Below are 26,030 nucleotides of genomic sequence, written 5' to 3'. Positions count from 1 at the left end.
CAGGAATGCTGTTGTCCAGGAATTTCACAACGAGCTAGCATGGCAAGCTAAGCGTTAGCAGGTAGCTGGAGTGCGGTATTTAGGTCTCAAAATAAGAGGCCAGATGGTAGCGTATCCATGTGAAGCTTGCTACACAAGTTGACAAAATCTTCAGCAATCCTAATACCGGCGTAAAGTTGGTTAAATCAAACTAAATGGATAAGAAATGACTCAAAAAAGGCTAACTTGAACGTAACTTGGACATTCCGCCCCCTTTAGCTTTTCAATTCCTCCCCTTTTACGTGATTGGCTACACGCTCCAAACATTATCATGTGACAAGCAGTCCAACAGACAAACAGTAAGGATACGGAAGCGGTGAGTAGTGTTTTGGGGGAATTTTGGGCATCTTATATTTTATTTAATCTAAGTATATTTACATACATTTTTTAAAGAAAACGTTGCGTAGATTTAAACCTTTGGTACAGCACTAATGCGCTACTACATATTCCAAAATGTACGTAATAAGTATGCGTTTGATGTAGATCATGTGCTCTTTCGTTTGTAGTTAGCTTGTTCGAAGTGACATGAGGATGATTCATTGACACACTTAACGTGAGCTGAGTTTCTAATACAGATATAAATATACCCGGGATGACCAGCTCTAATAAACTGGAAGCTTTGGAGATACTAGGAAGCACAGGGATGATTTCCTGTCGAACATTTTATTGTACTTTCCCATTTATTTGATATTCAGTCACATGCAAGGACCACTGACTGTATACAAACATACAGCAGATATCTTTTGACAAACATGGTCCAGTGCAATTAGCAACCATGACAGACAGGAGTTTAGAAAAAAAAAGGTTAAATGACAAAGGGGATTTGTAATAAATAGAAGTATACAGCATTTAACTGAATAACAGCAAATATTGCTTATATAGAGACATAACATTAATAAATTCATATTGCTGAGAGATTCCAGGGGTCTGTTATTTCTTGGATGTTGATAAAATAGGAAAAACTAGTTCATTTTGTTTCCATGTGTCAGGACTCAGAATGGCAGCCATCCTTTTGTGTTTTCTCCTGGCTGCGCCAGTGCTGCTTGTTACCTCCAGCCCAATTCATGACTCCGACAATGGGACCGTACCACTAGTGCTCTGGCATGGGATGGGTAAGTGACTCCGTTCTGTGTTTCTGTAGGGATATATTGAAAACAATATTAAAAATGGCACCTTTATAGTCTTCACAGAAAAAAAATTAAGCGTAAGCCACCTTTCTGAAACCACACTACAAACCAGTATTCATAGTAACCATAAACACACATTACCCCAGCTTATGAGCTGCTGCAGAGTGTTTTAAGTTCCAGAGACATATATAAGGGGTTGCTGACTGTTAAAGGTCTGGTTTGCAGAGGCCCATGCGATCCAAAATCAGCATCCTCTTCACTCATACTGCTGTCACTGGTGCAGATACTCAGAGTGACTAATTGAATAATTAATTATTAATTGAATAATTTCCGTGGAATTGACTAGTATTACAATGACATATCGGTAGTGTGGGTGTTTAATATTTTCATTATCAAATCGTGTCATTTGTTTTCTAATTCAGTTTTTCAATTCGAATACTGCAAGTTGTTTAATCAAAACTATGAACGAAAATAAATTTTATTGTGGATAAAATCACAACCAGATTGATTTGTGAAACCATGAAACATCCAGTGTTCCTCTTTTATTTTGGCTTAAGAAGCTTTAAGATTGAAAAAGCTCACCTAACTGTACATAGTTTCTGTATTATGTTTAAACTGAGATGCATATTTAATCTTCAGCTCATTTTTCACAATATGTAAATAGAACTGAATAATTTGCATTTTTTATGTAAACTTGCCATGAAAAGGATCTTTAAAATCTCTGATGTGATAATTAAGCCAGTTTTTTGGTTTGTTTGTTTGTTTTTTAGAAGATGCATCCACAGATGTGTAGTCATTGGGATTGTGTTGTGTTTTACACAAAATAATCTAGAACAGTACAAAAAAAAGTTAACTGTGATGCCTTTACCCCCACTATTCAGTGCACACTTTAATAACTTGCCTTGGTAACATGTGATTCATCGATTCACGTCACTTCCTGCTGATGAAAGTGAAAGCCACATGTTTACAGCAATACTGCAGTGAGATTAAAACCCGAGCTGTAATGTGAGAGATGAGGAGTGTGCTTAAAACTGATAGGCTGCTCATTAAACCCTATACTAGATGGAGAAATCTCACCTGAGGAAGTGAAAAAAAAGCACTTTCTCTTCTTCCTCAGGCAAAAAAAGACACTACCTCTAACTCAGAGTACAGAAGATTTTAGAGCTTGAACCAAATAAGACTGTGCTCTGCACTGAGCCTCTATCTGATTTATATGTATTTAAAATAAGCCATTAAAATACTGTGGATATGCCTGATATCCTTCAATAAAGTTGGACGATAAGGCTTTTGTTTATTTGTATTTTCCTCATCAGGTGACTCGTGTTGCAACCCTTTGAGCATGGGCTATATAAAGAAAATGATTGAGCAGGAGATCCCAGGAGTTTACGTGCTCTCAGTGATGATTGGAAAAAACATAGTGGAGGTAACCTCACACTGTAAAGACATTTATAAAAGTGAAAATATTTTCTGTGAAGAAAATGGTCTTTGCATTAGTCACATGGTAATGTTAGAACAGTTCAAGGAATTTTCAGGTGTAAATGTATATTCTTGGGCTCTACGTTTGTGTTGTTTAAAATAATCCTTATTTTTACCTCAATGCATCTCTTTGAAACAAGATAGTTTAGCTCCTCCCTATATAAGGACAACTTCCTTCTGATTGGCTGCCCCTCATAAACAGAAGGTTTTTGGACAGAGATGACTGTATTACAGAGTCACGAATAGAAAGGATAGATGTCTGATTTCATTATTGGAAGGTTTAATTTAATATGAGCATGCAACCAAAATGATCCAGTGAATCATCAGGAAACAGATGAAATACTGATCCTTGCTTTTTTAATTCTACATCATAAACATTAAATTATGCAGCTTTGTGCCTGGAAAAAATGCTATTTCTCATTACATTAATGCTCAGAGCTCAATAAAGAATATTTCTTTTTGATAAAAAAAACAAACAATAATTTAGCTTTAGATTGTGGCAGTGGTAGAGAGATTCGTTGCAGTTTTAACAGAGCTTGAATGTGTTTTCTGTTTTTCTGCTCTGTACTTAAGAAGTTATAAAGACTCACACATTTTTGAAAAGTGCCATTTTTAAAAAGCAAAATTTTCCCCTCATCTCTGCAACTAGTGGAACATTAATAGTATAAAAGTAAAAATTTAAATGGCATTAAAGGTAGAGTGTATGAAATCTCACCACAAGATTTAATATATAGCAGACTGTAGAATTCAGCTTTCTTATCCTTCCCAATTGAAGTGCATCATTCACAGTGACTGCAGGCTGTTAGTCTTTACTTTACCTTAGCAATATACTGGATGTCCATATGTATTTACTATTTCCTACTGGAGGATTCTGTAAAACTTTGTAAAAGGAGTCCGATACGAGTCAGTGAGTCAGTGAGTCAGTGAAGCCCACTTCTGTCCACTGACAGCAATACAAAGATGAGTTGTTGAGGATATGCTGAACTTTTCTGTCAGTAAGTGCTGCTGTTTTTGCTGCTATTAGCTGCTGTTAGCCTCTCTTAAGTGCTGTTACCTGGCATTTGTTGCTATTAGCTGGCATTAGTTAAACTCTCTTTGAAGTTTACCTAATGTTTTTAATGTCTCGGACACTAATATGATGTGACAATGTCAAGTTGTTTATCAGAGGAAAAATGCAATATATTTTTTAAAGATTTTAATTTAATTTAATTTTTTAAGGACACTCTAGCTTAACGTTAGCTGGCGTAACGTTAGCTTAAAACCAGCTCTTGTTGTTTAGCTGGCTCACTGTCCAGCAATGGGAGGGTTACATGTTTAATCTGGTGACGATAAGTAACTGTGAAAATATTAGGAATAAATAAACATGTTTGTGTTCATTTTCATGTGTTTGAGCCTTGGCTACAGTGAGATGAGATTTAAGATGATGAAGTGAAAATGCAGCGGTGGAGGAGGAAACTGACATAGTAGAAAGAGACAATGAAAATATACATGCAATGTTAAATGGTCATAAATAGTTTGAAAGAACTATTTGTGATCTTTAGATAAAAAGTAACTTGTAAGGCGATGTTCATCTCACCCTCTATTATATGTGTCAGTCTCTACAAGGTGAGGCAACACAGCAGCTTCCACAAACCAGCGCCCACTCCTGTGTATTTTTAATAGACTCATTCTAAATTTATGATAATGGATTTTATTTTTTTTTAATTAAAAAACTTCAAAAGATTACTTAGTTCCTGTACCTTTTAAAGACGCTGAAGCTGTTGTACAGACTGGACGCGTAGATCAAACTTCCTGTAATGCTGTTGCACAGCTAAAAAAATCGCTGTCATCCTATTAAGATGTGGCATTACTTCACTACCTTCAGAAGATGACTCAGGGCCACTCTTCCTCTCACAGAAACACACAGAGTAAAAGTGAATATATGACATGTTTAATAAAGAACGCCTTTTTTTTTTCTTTAACAGTCCCACCGCAGCTTTCCACACGACGTGTGTCGGCTCCTATTCAGTGGTATTTGCAGGAGTGGTGACATAAGTTACATCAGAAAAATGGCTCCGTTGCAGCTTCACTGTGTGACTCCTCTGTGTTAATATTTATACCAAACCTGCACGGGTACGGCTTTGATCCGTGGTGACGCCGTAACTTTATCTCTCTGCTCGTTTTCTTCTTTTAATCTGTCACTTGTGATTTGAACTTTTCATGTTTTTCCTCCTGCAGGACACAGAAAATGGGTTTTTCTCAGATGTGAATGAGCAGGTGTCCATGGTGTGCAATCAGCTGGCTCAGGACCCCAAGTTGAAGGGAGGATACAATGCGATGGGCTTCTCCCAGGGGGCGCAATTTCTGTATGTAACTCCTGTTCTGGACTCTGGTTTTCTTACGTGTTATGTGAGAGAAATTGGAAGCTTTGTGTGTTTGAAAAAAACCTAACTCTCAGGCCTCGGCACGTTTCCTGCTCGTAGTTTTTGTCTCCTGACTGAAATGAGGAAGCTCGCTCTGACTCTTTGTCCCGGTTCCTCTGTTCGCAGGAGAGCTGTGGCTCAGCGCTGTCCCTCTCCACCAATGAAAAACCTGATCTCTGTTGGCGGTCAGCACCAAGGTGACACTATAATGATAACTTTAGCTCACTTCCCTGTGAGCAGAGCTGACAGTAAAATAAACCATGTGCTCGAATCATATTCTAAGCTTATAGTACATTTTCTTGTATGGGGGACTTTCTAAGAGGCACTTGACATACACAGTTTAGTGACATTTTTTACATTTTAAGTAAACCAGATAAATTCTGATGCAAAGGTAAAAGTAGTGTTTAGGGGTTTTTTTTACCCCTCAGCCAAAAATGAGGTTTTGCTGTCACCCCGCCAAGTGGGCAGGCGGTGTGAACATGATAACTAGAGAACGAGTTGACGTAGGATTTTCAAATTGATACCACAGGTGTATCAACTGAAAATCTTGGACACTTTAAATCTCAGTGACCCTCACATAAATGTCAAGGTCGGACAACAACTAACGAAGGAACTTACCTACTATGTTCAAAATTATTTGATAAGTGCATCTACCAGGAGGCTGAAGGGGTAGCACTGGTGGCCGTCAGTATTTTTGCTTTCAGATCTGACCTCAGTAGTTGCAAAGAAAGTTAAATTGAAAACAAAACTAAAAGCTCTTTTATGATGTAGTTAACTTGTAAAATAAAACTCAGTCTATTGTCATTAAATCAGCTGCACATAAAAGTTTAACCTGACTCTGTAGCTCCTTCTCTTTGACGTCAGACTTGTTATTCTGTTGTGCTCTATTTACACATCACAGGTGATCTTTGAAAACAGAACTCTCCTCAAATGAGACACATTCAGGCCTCTATGTAAAGATGTAAACAGCTCAGTCTCCCACTGGAGACTTAGTAAAAGCCTCAAGTGCTATGTGAGCCAGACCAGGGAGCTATGGGAGTGAATGGTCCAGGTTATTTCCTGATAGTTTTCTATGCTGCCTACTAATTCCTGACAGCTTCCAAACAAGCTGGCATCTAACCCTGTGTGTTTTTCGAATCCTCAGGTGTGTACGGGCTGCCCAGATGTCCTGGAGAGAGCTCTAAAATCTGTGACATGATTCGTGAAGCTCTGAATAAGGAAGCTTACTTGGGCTGGTTTCAAAAGCAGTAAGTTTTCCGTCTTGCATCAGCCTGTTGTGCCTGTTGTTCCTGTTAAGTCATGTCAAGTATCTCGTGACGAGTCGTTTGTGTGTTTGTGGTTATCAGCCTGGTGCAGGCCCAGTACTGGCATGACCCTTTGAACGATGATCTCTACAAGAAGTACAGCCGCTTCCTGGCCGACATCAATCAAGAGCGGGTCAGTAGCGCCAGAACAGCCCTTTAATCAGGATAAGGAGGTCGCAGTAGTGTAGACAGTAACTGCGTTAGGAAAACAAAAAGGAGATTGCGTTTTTTCCAGCATCTCGGTGTTTATCGGCAGCTGGAGGGCTGAATCTACTCCGTCTCTGCCATCTGCTGATGGAGACAAAGAGATGCAGCTTTGAATAACTATAGAAGTGGACTTTGGTGCCTAAGGAGTTTAGTTAATGGTTAATAAATTATTTATTGTAGTCTCAAAGATGAGCTATAACCATGAAATGTTCTCAACATACAACACATCTTTATACACTTTTAGATTTCTTTATTTTCCATTAAAACCATAAACAAGTGAAAAAAACAGAAGGCAACACAGAAGGAAGACCGCTGCTGCTACTGTATAAGATGCTTAAGTCCAGTGAAAGGTATTAATTAAAAGACAATGAGATTACACCCTATTAGTGCTTAACAGTCTGCTCCAGTGTGTCAACACGTCCAGAAAGAAGAAAGTGTGTCGTGCCATCAGCGTGAAACTGAAGTTTGCCCACTGACGTAAACTGCTGTTTAGATCGAGAGCTTAACCTTCCATTAATAGGATCAGATTAGACTGTGTGGCTACAAACTGACCTCCAGGGTTAACTCTGCCAATCCATAAATCAATCAACTTCTGAATAATTGCTTAATAAAAACCAGCTAAAGAGCTGTTTCACAATTTGGTAACCCTCATCTGGTTCTCTTCATGCTGAGCTATGACACACAAGGAAATGATTTATTCACGTTAATCATGTCCTTTAAACTCTCTAATGGTTCTTTATTAGAGCAGGGTGCTAATTCATTTTTAAAGGACTAGCCTGGAATTGTTTGAGGTAGAGAAAGCCACACAAGGAGACATTTAATTTTATTTATATAATTCCTGAATCTGATTGATTTTTTTAAATATTGGTGCACATCTGCAAAGTTCTTTTTCTGTTTGCTGAAAAATGTATTTGTTTTCTACTAAAGGCGGTGAACGAGACTTACAAGAAGAATCTTCAGCAGCTAGAGAAGTTCGTCATGGTCAAGTTCCTGCAGGACTCTGTGGTGGATCCTGTGGATACTGAGGTACCAAACATAATGCATGTAGTTATTTTAAAAATTAACAGAACTAAAAACACAATGTGAAGAAAAAACTTCAGCAACTTCTTATTCAAAGTGTCTGAGTAATGTGTTGAAGAGATGTAAGCTAAAGTTGAATGAACTGGCGTCAGCCTGTACATTCATGTAATACCAGTTTACACCACAAGATGGTGCAGTGAGTCAGTGCAACCTTTATTTAACCATCTAAGTACAATACCAGTGGTCTGGTGAAACACCTTGTAAGGAAAGAGCAGTAGCACTTATCAGGGGTGTCGAACTCCAGGCCTCGAGGGCCGGTGTCCTGCAGGTTTTAGATATCACCCTGGGTCAACACACCTGAATCAAATGATTAATTCATTACCAGCCTCTGGAGAATTACAAAACATGTTGAGGAGGTAATTTAGCAATTTAAATCCGCTGTGTTGGATCAAGGACACATCTAAAACCCGCAGGACACCGGCCCTCGAGGCCTGGAGTTCGACACCTGTGACTTAACTGAAATCATCCCAGCATACACGCTGGTAAAATTCTGTCCCCTGATGGCCAAAGATTTAGCTAAATTCTGCACAAGTCAGTTTCAAAAAATACTTTTTTAAAGCCCAAGGTTAAAACTGCTGAATAAAGACCAGTCACAGTCTTGTCCCGATTCTTCTCGCAGTGGTTCGGCTTCCTGAAAACTGGCCAAGCCAAAGAGACCGAGACTCTACAGGAGAGCGTTCTCTACAAGGAGGTAATCACTTCAAGTTCTGTGATGAGGGAAGAGAGCTGACGGTGTGAGCAGTTTAACCTGTGGATACCACAACCACACCGAAATACTTTATTATCCAGTGTTTCCTGTGAATGTAAAGGCTAAGCGGTCACAAGAAGGTGGTAATCAGATTTACTTGTCAAACCGCGGTCTCAGTCTGTATTTGAGTATATTTATGTGTTTACATGAAAGTGCTGGTGTGCAGCATCTGCCAATCAGACACACGGAAAATGTGTGCTTTACGTAAATGTGCTGATGACATGTACCGTTTTAGCCTTTTAGCTGTTTAATATTGCTAAACTGGAGCATTTACAACAATATAGATTTTTTTTTTTTTAAGGAGCAACTTTATTCCTTCATAATTTTTTTCCCCTGTTGGTTACAATTTTACACTTTTATTGTTCTGTAGGCATTAATGTGAGATTCCAGAACAGGAAATATTTATACTGTAAGTCTGCGCACAGACTAACCCTGTTTTTATTCATTATTTGATCTCAGATTGTCAAGTCAATTTATTTATGACTCACAGAAACATAACAGATAATTGTACTTTTGGAGCATTTTAGTCACTAACTCAAGAAGAATAACTAAAGCTAAATATTTTTTTATGAACGTGCTTATAGCTAGATTATAAACCCTGGGTTGACTTATCGAGTGGAGGCGAGCACTGAGCCTAACTGGGTATGGTGAACTTGCTTTGTAGTACAAGGAAGGCCTGGAGCAGGTTAGCTGCAACATAAGTTACCATGGCAATGGAAATGAACCACCTTTGTAACACTTAGGATTACCTCGATAAGTATAGATCTCTGCTTTTTATGCCTTACCAAAAATTCAGAAGCATTTTTTTTTTTTTTTTTTTCATTTTGCCTTAACCACCTTACGATGGTTCTGCATGTAGCAGGATATATCTTAGTTCAGTTTTCCATCAGCAAATGTTTTTCAGCAGTTTAATCAAACTTTGTTGCGCATGCCGGCTGTGAAACAAACCCTGTGTGTGTGCAGGATCGTTTGGGTCTGGCGGCGATGGACAAAGCAGGGAAGCTGGTTTTTCTGGCCACCGAAGGAGACCACCTCCAGTTCAAAGAAGAGTGGTTCAAAGCCAACCTGCTGCCTTATTTACACTAAAGCAGCTCCATACTGATAGTCTCAGATTGCTGTAGCTGCAGTCGAAGTCAAGAGCAATATAACGCCAGTTTAACAGGAAGCTCAAGCTTAGCATCATTCACTCTTTTTGCACTGATCATTTCCAGCATGTTGGCTTTTAATCCGTCTTGTGATGCCATCATAATTTTAGCAGTCACATGTGTTACTGATGAGGTCAAACACTATTCATCATTGTTGGCAGGTTTTACAGGGTTTTTTAAGCCACTTTTTTTTTTTTTTTTGCCTCATTTGGATCTTTTAACTGTGAAATAATGCTTCTGTACAAATAAAACATCAATAAAATAAAGACACCCAAATATTTGATTTATTGCAACATTTTTAATGATGTCTCCAGTACTAATGAGCAGATTTCTGAGTTTGGACCCCCCCAAAAAAGAGAAATTAAAGAGGTAAACAAAAACAAGAGACAAAAGAAAATTCAGCGAAGAGCTCCACAGCTACAAGAGCTGCAGACATGAGAAGGAGCAGGATGCTGTTGGTCAGACTGATATTCAAAGACTATTCATATCTGTACAGGTGATTACAGCAGGTGTTTCCAATCACTTACTCCAGTCTGTTTTCCTTTACTTTTTAAAATTCACTTCCACTAAGTTCAAACATCGCTTTGCTCTTTATCACACACTTTTCTTAAATGCCTCCTAACATGGAATGTTTTTTTTCCTTTCATTCAGGAATGTCCTGTGTAGATTTAAGTGAAAACTTACTTTAAACCGTTCAATCATCATCATCTAGATGGTTTTATGCTTTAAAAATGATGTAAGAGAGAATGGTTTTGCACAGCTTGTTTTTACTCTGGTTTTATGTGCTCAGAGAACTTGTTTTACATCATTATCCACTACGAGTCTCATGGTTGCAGTCATCATCAGTGGAGATGATATGGATGCCTTTATCCTCTTTAAAAAGGGCTTTTTTTTGACAAGTGCTTCACCAGTGAATTGCATATAATGGAACAGAAACCTTGAGGCCACAACTTAAACATGCCAGCCCCCCAGCTGACCAGGAAGAAGGGAAAGAAATGAGCCTGATTGGCTGCAGAGGAATCAACATTGCCTATTCTAAATTTAGCTCAGCATCATCCAGATAAATTTAAAAAAATAAAATAAAAATGCATACAGAGCTTCCCAGCTGTTGGCAAAACTCAAATCTTTTCAAGTGCTTGCAGGGAAACCCTAATTTGAATGACAAGCTGCTCCCTGCTGATTGGCTGGAGGATCTGCTCCAAATAAGGCAAGCAGCCCTCTAATTGGCTTACAGAAGGAACAGTTTAAGCTGTGATTGGCTGATAAAGAAGGAGGGGAAAGGTCTGAATCTCAGTGTACAGTGTGAGAGTTAGCTGGTGGGGTTGTCGATCAGTCAGATAGGACTCTGCAAAAAAAAAAAAAATTAAAATAGACGGGTGGGGATGGCGTTGAGGAGGGGCGGCCGTTTTAATGTGCTGCCCCAGTTTATCCGGCGATCTCTGTTGCTGTGGTGACGAGCTTACTGCCGTCCCAGACGGTCTTGAACTGCTCGGGTACAGGGATCTCCGTCTGAAAGGGAGAGACACACAGAGGGTTTTTGTCAGATCAAACAAGCTTTTTCAGGACCAGCTTTGAATTCTTATCGTTTATAGTCAGCAGCTGATCAGCTTGGCTCAGGATGAAGACTCGATAAATGGGCTATTCTGGTTCTGGTCAAAAGTTCCTAGCAGCACTAAAACAAGGATGGAAGAGCTTTGCCCCCCTGTTTTTAACCTCCATCATGTTCTCATTATTTAACAAACATCCTAAAAGCAACTACGCCACAAACCTGCTCGCCACACCCAAAGATGCACAGTTCAAGGAACACTTCATGGTCTAATTAAACATGCCGAGCATGTGAAGCTCAAAGCAGCTCAAAAGATCAAATGCACACTACTCGCCAGACCAATGTGACCGTTTGCATGTTAACGACTTTGACTTCAAACTTCTGCAAGGCTGGACTTTTATCCAAGACCTTTTACAGACAAATTCATAATTGATGGGTGCTTGCCTCACAGACACTAACAAGTACCTAACGAGGCTGAATGTGTTTGTCTCCCCCGGAGAGTTCAGAGCTCTCATAAAGACTTGCTGCTCCTTGTATTTGTATTATTCGATTGACTTCTTTCACTTCATTTTCATAGTATATTTGATTGTTAAATTTGAGGTACGTGCCTACTTGTCCAGGTCTTCCTTGAGAAACAGATGTTAATCTCAATTGACTTTCTGGTTGAAATAAGGATTAAATAAAAGCAGCAGCAGTGAAAACTTAGTGATGACAGCATTTACAAAGCCAAAAATACCAGAAGCAGTAAGGCTGCTTATCACAGTCAGGTGAGGTCCTGTTTGTGTCAGGTTAAACTTCCTCTGCCAAACAAATGAAATCAGAGATACTCACAAACTCTCCGTCTTTGTTGGGTACCAGCACGTTCATCTCTGAGCTCTTGGCGCTGATGATCTCACACTTCAGAGAGTCCTGGCTCAGATAAACGTGGCAGCCATCTGTCTTGTTGATGGAGATAGTTGGGACCTTCCCCATAACCTGGAAACAAAAAAGGGAAAAATAAACATTAGACCCTTTGGCTAAAAGCCAGGAACTTTATCAGGAAGATGATACACTACGCCGATCTACAATCAGCTTCTACAAATCTCCTCAAGCCCAACACTGCACCCAGCTGACAGGGAAGCTGCCAAAAACTGAGCAGCTTGCAGTTTCCAATATTTAACTACATGAATAATAAACAGAGTTCATGAAAAATGTATAAATCCTCAGCATAGAAACTACAAAGAGCTGAAGAGTGACGGGGCAGCAAAAATCATTCAGTGATCTCATGAAATGCAACAAACCCAGAGAAAAGAAACAAAGAAACAAAAACAAAAAAATCGTGTACACACCTGGACCTTGACATCCTTGCAGTTAATGATCTCCACGATGCCCACGACGTCATCAAACACCAGGCCCATTTTCTTACAGTTGTCTGTCAGAGAAAAATAAGTATATTTAAGAGAATCTTCTAAGCACTGAGCTCATTATTCTGCCTTTTATTCACTTATGGCGGCTGTGTCGGCAAATGTAAATAAATGTTTGGGCGTTATATCAGGGGCAATACGAGAGCCCTCGACGTGTGTTTCTGAGGAGCGAGTTTCCTTTCTTACCTAAAGTAATGGAGTTGATTTTGCCCTTGACCTGCAGGGTGCTCTTGTTACACTTGAAAGCATAAACCACTTGCTTCAGCTCAGTGTCGCTGATCACCAGGTTCTGAGCGTCCTCGTGGTTCTCCTGCAGAGAGCAAATGTTAAGAAAATAGAGAAAAAGAATTAGAAAAAAAAAAAGATCAGTTTGTCTGAGCCAGAAGCAAGTTTAAAAATCTATTTTGGTCATTTTGGCCCCTTCAACGTACCACTTTCCACTTCTTTCCTTCCAGCTCCAGCACAGGGGGGAGCGTACGGGTTGGTGTGGCGGATGCAGCAGGTCTGGTGGCGCTTGAAGCAAATGGTTTTGGTCCAGAGCGCACCGGAGCGCCCTGACTCCTCAGGTTGGGGTTCTTGTGGGTCTTCTGGTCATCGGACACATGCTTTAGGCCTGCAGAGGTCAGGGAGAGATGAAACACGCACTGTTAGTCTAAGAGAGAGGGAGCGTTATTTCATCCAAAGCACATCTAATTTATGTGATAACAAAAATAAATAAAACCCATACATTAATAAGTGTAAATGAGCATAAAAGTTTATAACGGAAATAAAAAGGTCCGTCTTAATACACCGTCTGCCCCTCATACCACGTTCTGCTATCAACTTATTTGTCCAGAGAGGTCCATCAATACAGATTACTACTCCTTACACAGAGTAATAATCTACAAACGGAAAGAAGGACCAGAGGAGACTCCTTTACATGATTTACTTCACCAAAGCCTTTTTGTATTGATTCATGTATCTCTAACTGCTGCACTCAAATCCTCAAAATTGAGGCCAGAAAAACAGTATCAGCTCCTCTCATTGCTGTTGGTTGGAGCTGTAGCTACCCACCCCGGGTGATGTCAGAGCCCTTGTTGAGGGAGGCGAACAGGGCGTTCCGATTATCAGCGCCTGCGTCCCCACTGCCACCAGCGGGTCCGCTCAGGTCAGCGGGAGGAGGGGGTCCAGGGGGTGGTGGGGGAGGACCGCCAGCAGGAGCGCTGCGTGGAGCAGCACCAGCTGAAGCTACTGCACCCTGAGGAAGAAGAGAAGAAAACTGTTAGCAGGGTGAATGGAGGTCATGAAGGACACTTTTAGCCTTTAAAGCAGACAAAGGAGAGCACACTCATGAGACAAACTCTGGAGTAATTGTCTCCTCTACAATTTAAAACCAGACTGTTTGCATTTCAGGGGCAGTTACACCACCTTCTCCCTGTGTTTGTGTGTAAACAAAAATAAGGCAAAGTTAAAGTTTATTCTGAGTCTCAGTTTCAGGATTGTTTTGCACCCTAAAAGCTCATGCTCAAGGGCAGCACAAGAAAGGAACTCCCAGAAACACATATGCAACAGGGTAAGCTGCAGATATCTCAGAGTTCCCACCTCTTACATGCAACCTTATAACTCTGTAAGTACAGACAGTACAATTTTTCTACTGCCAAAACCCACTTTGCACTGGCACAACGTATTAGTAAACCTGGCCCTAAGGTAAAGGTGTTAATTCATGTTTCAGGTTGCATTTGATCACTTGAGAGCTGCTCTTTATGTTTAAAGTTGCAGTAATTTCCTTTTTTTTTTTTTTTTCCCCCTCTCCTCCTCCTTCCTTTGATGGAAACTCACAGTCTTGCTCCAGGTCAGTCCGGTGGTGTGGTGATCTTTGATGTAATGCTGCAACGCAGTCCAGATGGAGATGTAGGCTTTCACCCAGTCCACGTGCACCTTGTCCCTGTGAAGACGACACGTGATTTTATGGCATCTTTTTTTTAGCTCTAGCAGTTTATTCTTCCTTTACTTGAAACTCAGAACACGACTTTATTTTTTTTTAATTTCAGATTTTCTCATTGTGCAAACTAACTGCCTGCTGTATGACATGTGAACACGAGCTGAGAGCACGAACAGTCTGCCTCACTTTCAGGCTTTTATTACTAGTTTAAATCCAGGAAGTCTGCCACCAACATGCTTCAGCGTATCATGTGGCAGTGCTGACTCAGTAAAACCGTGGGGTACCATAACTTGAAAAAGGATGGAAGACAGATGGGTCGAGCAAACTGCTTGGCTGCATTTAAAAGTTCTTTTGACCCTTTTGTTTATTAGTCGTTTCAACATAAAAAAAAAATAAAAACATATGATACAGTTTAAAATGATAAGAACAAACTGTGGAAGAAATCCCAGCAGCTTTGTATCCAAACTGAATTTGGACGGCCCATCTGCTGCGGACAATGAGGGAAACAGGCTTTAATAGTGGAAGTTTTACTGACTTGTCCTTGTAGTCCTTCAGCACACGGTTGGTGTAGAACGTGGCGGCGTCCTGCATCTCCTTAACGTATGGGCCCGGTTTGGGAGCCTGACACGAAGTAAAAAGGTTTAGATTCATTTCGTAAAACATAAACATTCACATTTGCTGTGTTATATTTACCCTTTTGTGTAATGTTTTAGTGGATTTTATTTACTCCCATTTTATTTTTACACATTGAAGACTATACAAGAAGCTCAATTTGAACATTTTATAGCATTTAATGGCTCCATCCCTGTGTGTAGTTTTTGCCTAACTGAGCCAGTTTGTTTTGTCATATTGCATTTATTTTACTGAGCATTCCAGTCCACTTTGTTTAAGCATTTTGGTCTAGGTTGTACTTAATGTTTTTGGCTGCTGTAACACAGGAACTTCCCCAAAGTTTGGGATAAATAGAGTCAGTCTTATCTCGTATATCATGGGTGGGAAGCCATTTAGTCCAAATGTCCACAGAGAACGTTAAAAGAAAACAAATTAAAAAAAAAAAAACAAAAAACACTGGATAACTGAGTTTGAACTTAGTAAGAGTTTAATTGTAACCTGTAGCTAACAATTTAAAAGCACAAGCATGTCAGCATTTAGACTGCTGGTAGATCCAAGCTACCTGACATGTACCACTATAGAGGTCACTTGATGAAATAAACATTATTAAAATCAACTTAAACAGCAGTGGAGAATCACTGCAGTCATTTGCTTTGACATGCCTCCTGCCTCTTATTGTTTTGTTTTCATTTAGGACTCTGTGGGCCAGGTTTTTCCTGTCTGTCTTTTACAGTCAGATTAAATGGATGCAGAGGAGTCGGGTACGTTCGAAGAAAGGGGAAAATATAAAACTAAAGCTCAACATTTTGAGAAATGAAAATCTTTGCTTCCCCACAAGTGAAGCCTTTAATTAAAGACTAATCCATCCCACTGGCATAAGCTACACCCAAAAGCTTTGCAAAAACAGGCTTTGTCCAAAGGTCACAAAAATCAGTCTCAACATGACTAAAAATAATAAATAAGATAAAGACGTATTAATCAGTTAATCAGCTTCCTTGTCTAGCTCTCATTAGCAAGAAAGAAAAAAGCATGACTGTTCTTCTGAAATATGTATTGCTGTCACAAATGGTTTGCAAAGCAAATGAGAAGTTTAAAGATACAGAGGTAGGCGGACAGAGAATGAAGACATTCATTATGTGTATCTGAAAATCTGATCCATTATTCATAAGTCTCAAAAAAAACAAAAAACAACAGCAAACAATGAGTGAATCATTTACTGTAACAGCAAAGCTCTGTTGTTGGTGCTTTAATGTCAGCCAAGAAACCGTCGCTCATCAGAGACTGTTGACAGAATCAAAGAAAGGCCTGTTTCCGCCCATTATACACTCATTTATCCACACACACACACACACACACACACACACACACACACACACACACACACACACACACACACACACACACACACACACACACACACACACACACACACACACACACACACACACACACACACACACACACACACACACACACACACAGCTCAGAGTTGCCCTGCAGCTCTTAACCTCTCTCCCGTTAACCTCTCTCAGCCCGGGCACTCACCATGGCGACCCATCCAAGGGCAGGCACGCTCTCGCTGACAGCGGAGAGGTGGTTGAACAGCGGCGAGCTGCGGTTCTGTTCCCGAAACGCCTGCACCTGCTGGATCACGCTGGACACGGGCTGCAGGAGAGTCGTCAAAACTGCCTGAAGAGACGACAAAGGACAAAAGTTTAGCACTCGATATCAGCAGATACCTGAAACTGAAGAATTTGTATTGAATTGAGTAACAACTGGAGGAAAAAAGAAAAAGGAAGAAAAAGAAGAAAAAAAAAAAAACCTCTTCAAATTCTCCAACTTCTGAAGCAAATTAACAAGGCCAATAATCCCGCTAAGCTTTCTCCATCACAACTAAGCCGAGCTTGAATATTTAATCTTTACAGCAGATTTTTAAATCTAAATATAATGAGGCAGAAATATCACAACACAGAACCTGTACAGAGAGGGGAAAAAAAGAAAAAGAAAAAAGGGTTCGTCCATTTAAACTGCAGACGAACACAATAAATAATGCACAAAGTTGAAACCAATCAATCAATGCCGTGCTTGCTCAACTGAAAGATCAATTACAGAGTGTGTTTAACTCACATCAGAGGGCTTCTGGGAAGTGGAGGCTTTGATGAGAAGCAGTCTCTCAGTGGCAAACCCCTGCTTCATCATTTCTGCCTAAAAGAGGGAAAAAAGTTACATTAATTTATCATTGTGCCATTTTTTAATCATCTTTTACGAACACTTTAACAGAAACTGCTTTTAAGGGGCTTCATATTTAGAAACATTCAAGTCTTGTCAATGGGGAAAATAAAAAAAAACAAACAAAAACAAACAAAAAAACCCCCACGTGACTTGGAAAATGAGGAATGCCACTGTAAATGTAAAACAATGCTGTATAAAAGAAGCGATTAAAGCAGCAGCGTCAACTGCAATTAAGAGATTCCCTGCAGAGTTTTGCATGAAGCACAAACAAAAGGCTGCGTTAGTCCTTCCACAGGCTGCACTCGCTCCTCTGATCTGCAGGTAGAGGCAATAAACCAAGATACCCTGCAATGTGCTCATAAGGAAAGAAGAAATGTTTACTTGTAGCCAGTAAATATTTCTACAATGGCTGCTGCAGTTAAAAGTAACCCTTCAGGAATCATCTTTCCTAGGAAAGAATTAAACTCAGCTCCGGTAGGACTGGTAACCAATGCCTCATTTAAATGTGTAAATGTCTGAACTCATGACCTACATGTTTCTGGACGTCGCCCCCTATCTTCTGGCTGAGGGAGAGGTACTCCGCCAGAGGACCCTTGACAATCTCATCAAAGCGCTCGACGTACGCAGATACAGCTGCAAAGATAAAGAAGACCACAGGGATTAAAAAAACATAAATGTAAAGACTTTAAAAATGGAAGGGGGGGGGGGAGACATTTCAATTCAGATTCAAATCTAGCAAACACTGAGGCAGATTAGGGAAACAGATTAGAGAGAGCTGACGTTTGATACACAAATGCAAACTTCAGCCACAACAACTGAAAACACTTTAAACAGCAGGTAGGCGGAATATCTAAACTGTAGGTGGATAAATTACACACATTACATTAATGTGAGACGGATATCTTTACTAACAACTACTCGGGTTGTCTAATCTGCATGAAATTCCCCAAGTAATGCACAGCACAACAATGTTTTGCAGTGAACCATGGCTAACACACCAAGGCCAGCTAAATCTACTGCTGCAGAAGCCTAGCTGTAAACGCCAACAGTAACTGACTGAAAGCCATAATTAACAACATCAGAACATTTTAGTGATAAATGACCCCACTCAGTCATCGTATGTGCCAAAATAATCTAGTGGCTTTTGTGAGCTCAGAAGCTGACTTCAGCGCAGTGATTCATTTTCATGTATTAATGCGAACTTTACTCACTGAACTCTACACATATTATTCAGTGTATTCTTTAACAGTAATACCTCCTCCATCTGAACCTCCAGCGCTGCCCCCAGGGCCTGACATGGCCTCCAGACGGCCCACCGCCACCTCCAGCCGCTGCACCAGACTCGCCAACTCTGCCATACCTGTCAGGAAGAGAGGACAACATTTTTGTGTTTAATAAAAAGGCTCGCTGTGTCACACTGGTCACCACTATTGGGAGGGAGGTCCCAGGGACTAAAACACAGGAAAGAAAGAAATCATGATGAAAACGATCATGGATCTGTCCCATTTATATACAGTTAGTCAATACTAACAGACAGGAGGATGCATTTCTTTAGAAGTGCTTGGTTGCATTGATCTGAACCTACATTAGTGAAGTCGTGCAGAACTACAGAAATAGACTTAACTGAACCACTAAACTGGCACTCGGTTTATCCTTCATCAGTTTCAAATAAAAAAACAAAAAACAAAACAACTTTATTCAGCATTGTGATCCCAGAACCTGTTTTTGTTGTGTTAAAACTACAATGCAACATATTATAATGACTTCATTTGGCTCTACAGCCTGACTCATCCTCTGCTTCTTGGTGTTGTTTTAAGTTTTTAATGAGCTGGAGCTCATTTAAGGTTTGCCTGTTTAAACCAAACTTTAGAAGAGGTCGATTTCTTTTTGTGAATTTTTTACATCTACAGGTCACTTCTTCCCGAACGAGCCACCAAATCCTTTGTGTTTATTACACAGTTGTTGTTAACACTGTTTTCATAGGAACTTTCTGTTCAAGTTAATTGGGGCCTCGATTACACCTGGGACAGGCAGTGAAGGAAATTACTGCAATTAAAAAAAAAAAAAAAAAATTAAAACAGCAACAGTGCTCTGAATGCTGCCCGTATTTGTCTTTTGTGCCAGAAACAAGTTTACATGTGCGCATTTACTTCAACAAGTCCCATATTTCAGGTTTAGATCATGTTGCAATAGAATATCGGCAATAGAATAGAAGGGCTATTCTATTGCCGCTCTTAAGCTCCTTCATAGCAATATTCTCCAGAAACTGTGGGAAAAAAAAACAAACAAAAAACCCTGATGTTTCTGATTGTCAATATTAAAAATTATAATATAGGATATAATCAGTGACGGATGATTTGAAGCTTTTCTTTTCTCCTACAACTTAATCCAACAGGTGCTTTTGCAGAAACTTTAAAAGCTTTAACAACATTTTGCATGCATAACAACCTCCTACAGGTCATAACTAACATTTCAGCCCCATACGGTAAACAGCTGGATCCTTCCCCATCTGACATAGTGCTGACATTTAGTTATTCATTTAATAAATAAATCCATCAAATTAATTAGACCTCACCCCCAACATAATATACCCCTCCACACCACTATTACTCAATGACCACAATAACAGATTTAAATTCTAATCGTGAATTTTCTGACTTACTACAAAACCAGACAGTACCAGCTTCACAGGAGTACTAGATAAAGAGATTAGCCTCTACTCTTAACCCCTAGGTTACACTACAGGTTAAAGTTTCCATGAGTACACGACAGTCTGCTTGGGTTCATGTGGAGTAAATTCCATCAGCCCTGAGCGCGAGGCTCTGTGGGGACATCCACAGAGACACTACACCAAAATGCACCAGCTGCTAAAGCAACACCCATACACTGTTAAACTTTTGTTTGTGTACGGTAGTACTGTGATTTATGTTTAAAATCCTGCTTAAACGTTAAAAAAAAAAAGTAACTTACCGAACTGTAAAAATTTAAAAAAAGGAATATATTTTCTATTGTCGCTTGTAAAGCACCTTTGTTTAGCTTTTCTTTGAAATATGTTGTATAACAGTCGGGTTTGTGTCTCCTCCCGGGTGTCAAACCCAGGATCATCTGTGCATAAGGTGAATGTGTTAACTACACCATGAAGCCAATGATGTCACCAAGAGCCAATATTAGGAAAAACTGAGTATTTAGAGTACTCTAAAGCCTGAGCTTTTGGCTCACATGGATCACTTGCACATATACTGAAGCTTCAGTCAGGTCTGAAGACTGGTCAGTCACTCCCTGGCAACCACCAGATGGCTTCTGATTGGCCAACATTTTTATGACAAGGGTTACATTGTCGCCTCTTGCTTTGGCAGAGAGAAAGAACTCTGAAAAGTTTGGCCTTTCATTAGTGATCACATGTAGCTAAACAACTGAAGGTAAACTTAAGTTTTGTCTGTTTTTATTTGTCTTCCTTTCTCTGAAATGGAGAGCTAATTAAATATTTAATTTTACAAAAAAACAAACAAACAAACAACAACAACAAAAAACACGTTAGAGTCAAAACACTTCCTGATGCTTAGACATCACGCAATTAAATGTGACTTTTGCACATTTTTTCTGGATAACCCTACACCTACATTTCCACCTTTGGAGTATAACAGGAATGACTGCTTTACTATCATGATGTCAGGAAATGATAAAATCCTCCCATTAAGAAACAGCACAGAGTGAATTTCAGTCGGAAATCAAACCGTCTGCACAAACATAATGAAGGTTTTGTCCTGAATCGACCACATGGACAGAACCCTTGACTGCTTGAATAAATGGAGCCAAAAGATGTAAATGTGCACATTTGCAAGCTTTAAGGAAGTCACAGAAAAATCCACCTATTAGTGTTGAGGTTGAGTAACAAAAGAGGAAGAGCAGGCCAGAACTTGCTGCGTAAAGCTATGTAGATCGTTGCGAGTTACTACAGAGAGATCCCAGCTATGAGTTTTAAACATGCAAGTACATCGCACAAGAAAACAACTTAAGGTCAGCAGCACCTTTGGAGCAAAAACACACACACGGATACTCCTGATTTAACTATTCAAAAGACATGATTAACTGACTCCAATCCAAGTCTAACACATAAAGGAGTACTCACAGATACAGACGCACACCTGAAGAGAAAGGCTAACATTACATGAGGCAGCTGAAAGCTGACACTGCCCTTACCTGGGCCACTGAGAGCCCCTCCAGTCTCGGGTCCTTACACCTGACTGTCGCTGAATGGATCCACACAGACCACTCTCACTAATGAGCAAGATAATGCTGCAGCCAACATCTCACTTTCACTCCTCAGTGAAATCTTTACATATCAAATGACTGAGATGTAAAATTTTTGGCTGTGACCACCTTGTAAAGTCCTTCATGTTGAGAAGCAGCGTTCTGAAGTCATATCAATGGGCTTCAAAACTAATTTCAATGTTGAATATGGCTGCAAGTGTTCAATACTGTTCCAATTAGCCACAGTTACTCATCACTCGACAGCAAAATAATCAGTAACTATTTTGATATTTGAGTTATGGTCATTAAAGCAGTCATTTAGTTTACCTTTGTATACTTCCCTTTTCCTTCCAAACAGCTGATTGTTCATCTGCTGACATTTCAGACAGATATGACAACAACAGCATTTTCTTATCTCGCATCTTAAACTTAAAAAAAAAAAAAAAAAAAAAAATGCAAAAGCTTGTTTAAAACCATCATAAGGAACATGGTGAACAAGATGCATGGATCTTTTTCCTCAAGAACCAACTTATTTTGGGGGGGTTTATGTGGGTGTATATCATGTGTGGGTATGGTATTTTATGTTACATTTGTTGCAGTTTTAATATTGCTTTGAGTCTGCATGACTCCTACCTCAGTCAGACATCCTGGTTAAATAAAGGGGAAATACTGCATCACTAAAAATAATTACAGCATTTCGACTTGATTTCTGATCATTAACAGGGAGAGGCAGTCATGTACAGCATTATATCAACCCTGAGGCCGTTTGATGAATCCATTCAATAGAGTTATCAGCAGGTGAGGTGGCAAGACATTATATAAAGTTATTTTTAAAAGACTGCAATATTTATTCCTTTTACAGCAGACTGAATAAGAAGCACACAATACCTAAACTTCCCCTTTTCCTCTGTCTTTCACAGAGAGTTACACATTAATTTGTGCAGCAGACTCTGAGATGAATTAGATCACAGCAGGAAACAAAAGCCCTCTCTACCCTTGACCCACATTCTGTTTAGCACCACAGCAGTGAGCATTTATACCTGCATATACCAGAGTCCAGCACTTCCTGGTCTCATGAGACATGACTCACCTGCAGCACAGGGAGGGAGCGGCCCCTAAGTGGTGTAACAGCTGAAGAAGAAAAAAAAAAAAAAAAAAAAAAACAAACCCAGCCCTGTAGATGGCTAACTGTTGTTTACACCAACACTAACAAACTTTATCCATATCTAGCAAATTGCAAATCCCAGAGCAAAGCACATTTGAGTTTACTGGATGCCCTGTTACTTCACTTCAAATGCTTATTTTTCTTTATGTGCACCAAAGCAAAGCTGCGGAGTAGGTTCGGGCCAAGTGCTGACCACCAAGGAAACGCTACAGACGAAGACAAAACCAGAGACATGACGGCAGCCAGGGAGTCATTCCTTCAGTTCTATTTTCCTTAGATTAAAGCTAAATCTGTAGCATGTACAATTATAGAAGCTTGTAGTTCATACCAGGAGTATGAAGGCACCACTTTCAAACAGTGCAAACAAATGACTGATGCTGCAATAAAACAGAGTTTTGTAAAGTTGTGGCATGCTCTTATCTCAATCATTTGGTGTAAAGTGATCATAAAGCTCAATCAGCGTGGTCTTCCTCACGTAGTTTACATATTACGTTTCTTTCTTTTTTTGTCTCAACTTATGCAAATATTAAAACTCAAACACATGAGTACCATCAACAACCAACAGGTGCATTCACTCCCCTTTTTATTCCCTTTTGGGCTGGTTTTTCAGAACAAACCACTGCACAAACAAGAGCAGGTGTGGCCAAAAGCTCCCATGTCTGCCTTCAGCAACTTTAGCTTTTTGTAAATTTCCACGCAGTGCACTATGGGAAATTATTTTAAAAGGAATCTACCCGTCTACTTGCAAATAGTGACCCCAGTCTATGCAAAATCATAACGTCTGACTACAAATTCCAAGTAGTCTTTAGATGAGGAGTGGCAGTCTCTCATTAGTCTTCTAGTGTATTGTACTAATGAATAATACCTTTGTAACTAAAAATCTGAAATCTGTCTATTACTGTATCAGGATAACAACTATATCCCTGTCAAATTGGTCTCATCGACCTCAATTGTTGTGCATATGGAAGATATGTTGTGCACAGATCAGCATGCAGGGGCGGTGAAGTAGGTTAGTTAGGCCTGTGTGAGCGTGTGTGTGTCTGCCTGGGGGCAAGACGTCCAGACATAAAGGAGCGAGCGTCCACTCCTGCATTTGCAACCTTAGTTTTTCTTCCAAATCTATTTGCATAGGGAAACACGGTTTGTAACCGTGGCAGACATGGAAAGCAGGGCGACCTCACAGACCTACTTCGGTGGGCTCAAAGCTCAACCAAATCGCGCTCAAGCCGCTGCTGATAATGCGATCACCGGCTAAAGCTAGCCGTTACAACTTTAGCCCCACCACACAAACCTCAGTTAAACATGAGTGGGAAAAGAGAGTTTTATTGTGTACTCGTGCTCTTCAGGTTAAGAAACACCTTTCTCAAGTAACGCTATAGTGTCCTGAAGAGTTACAGATTAGGAACTAGCGTTAATCCGTCTTGAAGAGCTGTTACACCGCTTAGAAATCATTTAAAGGGGGTACAACACCAACGCCGACAACCAGAGCTAGCTAACGTAACCCCAGATAAACTGCTTCTTTTTTAATTACACCCCCTTATTCAAAGTCGACACATATTTAAAAAGCTGGGGTGGTGTTTTTATACGTCCCCTCCCTGCTGTTGAGCGTCTGCTGTCAGTTTGACTATTTCCTGGATTTTTTTCCCCCTCTCTCTCTCTCTCTCTCTCCTGTGACACACACACACACACACCCCTCCCTGTGTCAGTTAATGCTGCACTACTCTGCAGAGGAGGGGAGGGAAGAAAAAAAAAAAGACAAAAAACAGAAGTTTCCAGTTTTAATAAGAGACCACAGCAAGACGTAAAGGCTGACTACAGGGCTGCAGACATGTTAACGGTTTAAGTCAGACGAGCGTCAGCTTTTGTGGCTAACCTCGGCTAGCCGGCTGCGTTAGCATCACACCGATCTCAAGATGTAAATTCTGAATGATTCTCGGTGAAGGAGGAAGCGGCTGTGCGCTCTCTCTCTCTTGTCTCAGATTTGATTTTCCGCTTCTGCAGAAAGCCGTTAATCGACTCACAAACCCCGCAGTGCAAATGCCAAAAAAGACAGCACACCGGCTGCTTACCTGCTAAACTGGTCGAGCAGTGATTCGGTCCTTTATGTTGTCGCTGCTGTGGGAGTGTGCAGTGAGCAGACTGGGCTTCGTCTCTTTCTTCCTGTATGTCGCTGAATTTACCCAGCGCTCACCGCGCCACGTTTCCGCCCTTGTTCGCGCAACTAATTCCTTTCCCATATAAGGAGTGCGAGAGGCAGAGGGCAGCAATATACGAAGAGAGACAGAGGGAGAAAAAAAATAGATGAACTAAGTACTTTTCTTCCTCTCGTAACAACATATCTGCAGGCAGTGAGATATGACATCATAAAAATAACAGAAGGGGCAGCGCCTCTAAAGGAGAAGTTCCTCCGAACATTTGCAGAGTTGTGTATTTCATGTGGTGTTTTTTCTTGTCTGGACATGTTTGCCCCACTTTACAGACTGGAAAAAAGCTGTCACACATACAGAAAACATGGACACAACTGTGTAAATGTGCACAAAAGCAATAAAGTTACTTCACTGATTCAAATAAGGGCGACAACTAAGGGTTCTTCTTCTTATAACCAAACAATCTAGTGTTTGTTTTACACAGAACGGGATATAATAATCCCCCTTAGTTATTCCCACATTTATTCAAACAAACAAAAACATATTATGCGTGTGGAGTCACTAAAGATGCTTTTAGCACTTCACCTACTTCCAAGGTGGATGGAGAATCTGAAAAGGCCCACCTCCAACAACACTTGTGTTGCCAAGTATTAATTATTACTTGGTCAAGTGATAAAGCTGTTCTTTACACTACAAGTGTTGCTGGAGCTGGACCCTTTTAGAGTCTTTCCCAGGTTTCCTGAGAGGCCCCCTTCCTGGAGTGTGGCTGTGGATCATCAGCACCACACACTCATTCACTCACTGAAGAAAGCTGGTGATCACTGCCACTATCATACTTCTGTGAATTAACTCAAATGTAAGTGTTTTAAGAGAAAAAAAACATTATGATAACATAAATATGAATTCTCTACGGTCCCATGTTTAAGACACTGTATTTATGTGAAATTGGAGGTACTGGAAACATTCCTCAGAGATCTTGGTCCATATCGACATGATAGCATCACACAGATTTGTCAGCTGCACATTCATGATTTGTCCCATTTCATGTTTAAGACACTGTATTTATGAGTAGTTGAGAAAAGAAGCAAAACTTTGACTGCAGAGACATTGAAAACATGCAAATATTTATCCTGTCTTCTTATTTACCTTATTTTTTAAATGTTAATTATTTTGTGGCCAAAATAAAGATTTCGATAAAGAAGCCACATTTTCACAGAGATCACCT

At 40.1% G+C, this 26,030-nt stretch overlaps 2 protein-coding genes across 2 annotated transcripts; one reads left to right on the top strand and one right to left on the bottom strand.

Annotated features, from left to right (window-relative positions):
- The first annotated feature begins 218 nt into the window (after positions 1-218).
- Positions 219-10,873, top strand: ppt1 (palmitoyl-protein thioesterase 1 (ceroid-lipofuscinosis, neuronal 1, infantile)). The gene is made up of 10 exons (XM_031735781.2): positions 219-355; positions 1,029-1,151; positions 2,480-2,589; positions 4,860-4,987; positions 5,171-5,241; positions 6,189-6,291; positions 6,391-6,481; positions 7,483-7,581; positions 8,255-8,326; positions 9,347-10,873. The coding sequence occupies exons 2-10, from the start codon at positions 1,037-1,039 to the stop codon at positions 9,467-9,469; spliced, it is 912 nt and encodes a 303-aa protein (XP_031591641.1). The 5' UTR covers positions 219-355; positions 1,029-1,036; the 3' UTR covers positions 9,470-10,873.
- Positions 9,807-24,881, bottom strand: cap1 (CAP, adenylate cyclase-associated protein 1 (yeast)). The gene is made up of 13 exons (XM_031735782.2): positions 24,728-24,881; positions 18,498-18,602; positions 17,775-17,875; positions 17,138-17,215; positions 16,556-16,699; positions 14,934-15,019; positions 14,296-14,401; positions 13,531-13,714; positions 12,909-13,090; positions 12,664-12,787; positions 12,403-12,485; positions 11,906-12,049; positions 9,807-11,037 (listed from the first exon to the last, which is right to left on the bottom strand). The coding sequence occupies exons 2-13, from the start codon at positions 18,598-18,600 to the stop codon at positions 10,954-10,956; spliced, it is 1,419 nt and encodes a 472-aa protein (XP_031591642.2). The 5' UTR covers positions 18,601-18,602; positions 24,728-24,881; the 3' UTR covers positions 9,807-10,953.
- Between the last annotated feature and the right edge of the window lie 1,149 nt (positions 24,882-26,030).

The sequence above is a fragment of the Oreochromis aureus genome, linkage group 22 (assembly GCF_013358895.1).
Source record: "Oreochromis aureus strain Israel breed Guangdong linkage group 22, ZZ_aureus, whole genome shotgun sequence".
Lineage (NCBI taxonomy): Eukaryota > Metazoa > Chordata > Actinopteri > Cichliformes > Cichlidae > Oreochromis > Oreochromis aureus.
The sequence above is the reverse complement of the archived record's forward strand: the minus strand, read 5'-3'. Positions and strand labels throughout refer to the sequence as shown.

Excerpts from the sequence above, each read along its gene's own strand:
- cap1 (XM_031735782.2), bottom strand. The coding sequence starts at position 18,600 with ATGGCAGAGTTGGCGAGTCTGGTGCAGCGGCTGGAGGTGGCGGTGGGC. Across the intron at positions 17,216-17,774 it reads GGGGCGACGTCCAGAAACAT|GCAGAAATGATGAAGCAGGG; the intron begins GTAGGTCATGAG and ends TCCCTCTTTTAG. Across the intron at positions 12,788-12,908 it reads AAGGAAAGAAGTGGAAAGTG|GAGAACCACGAGGACGCTCA; the intron begins GTACGTTGAAGG and ends TGCTCTCTGCAG.
- ppt1 (XM_031735781.2), top strand. The coding sequence starts at position 1,037 with ATGGCAGCCATCCTTTTGTGTTTTCTCCTGGCTGCGCCAGTGCTGCTT. Across the intron at positions 1,152-2,479 it reads AGTGCTCTGGCATGGGATGG|GTGACTCGTGTTGCAACCCT; the intron begins GTAAGTGACTCC and ends TTTCCTCATCAG. Across the intron at positions 6,482-7,482 it reads CCGACATCAATCAAGAGCGG|GCGGTGAACGAGACTTACAA; the intron begins GTCAGTAGCGCC and ends TTTCTACTAAAG.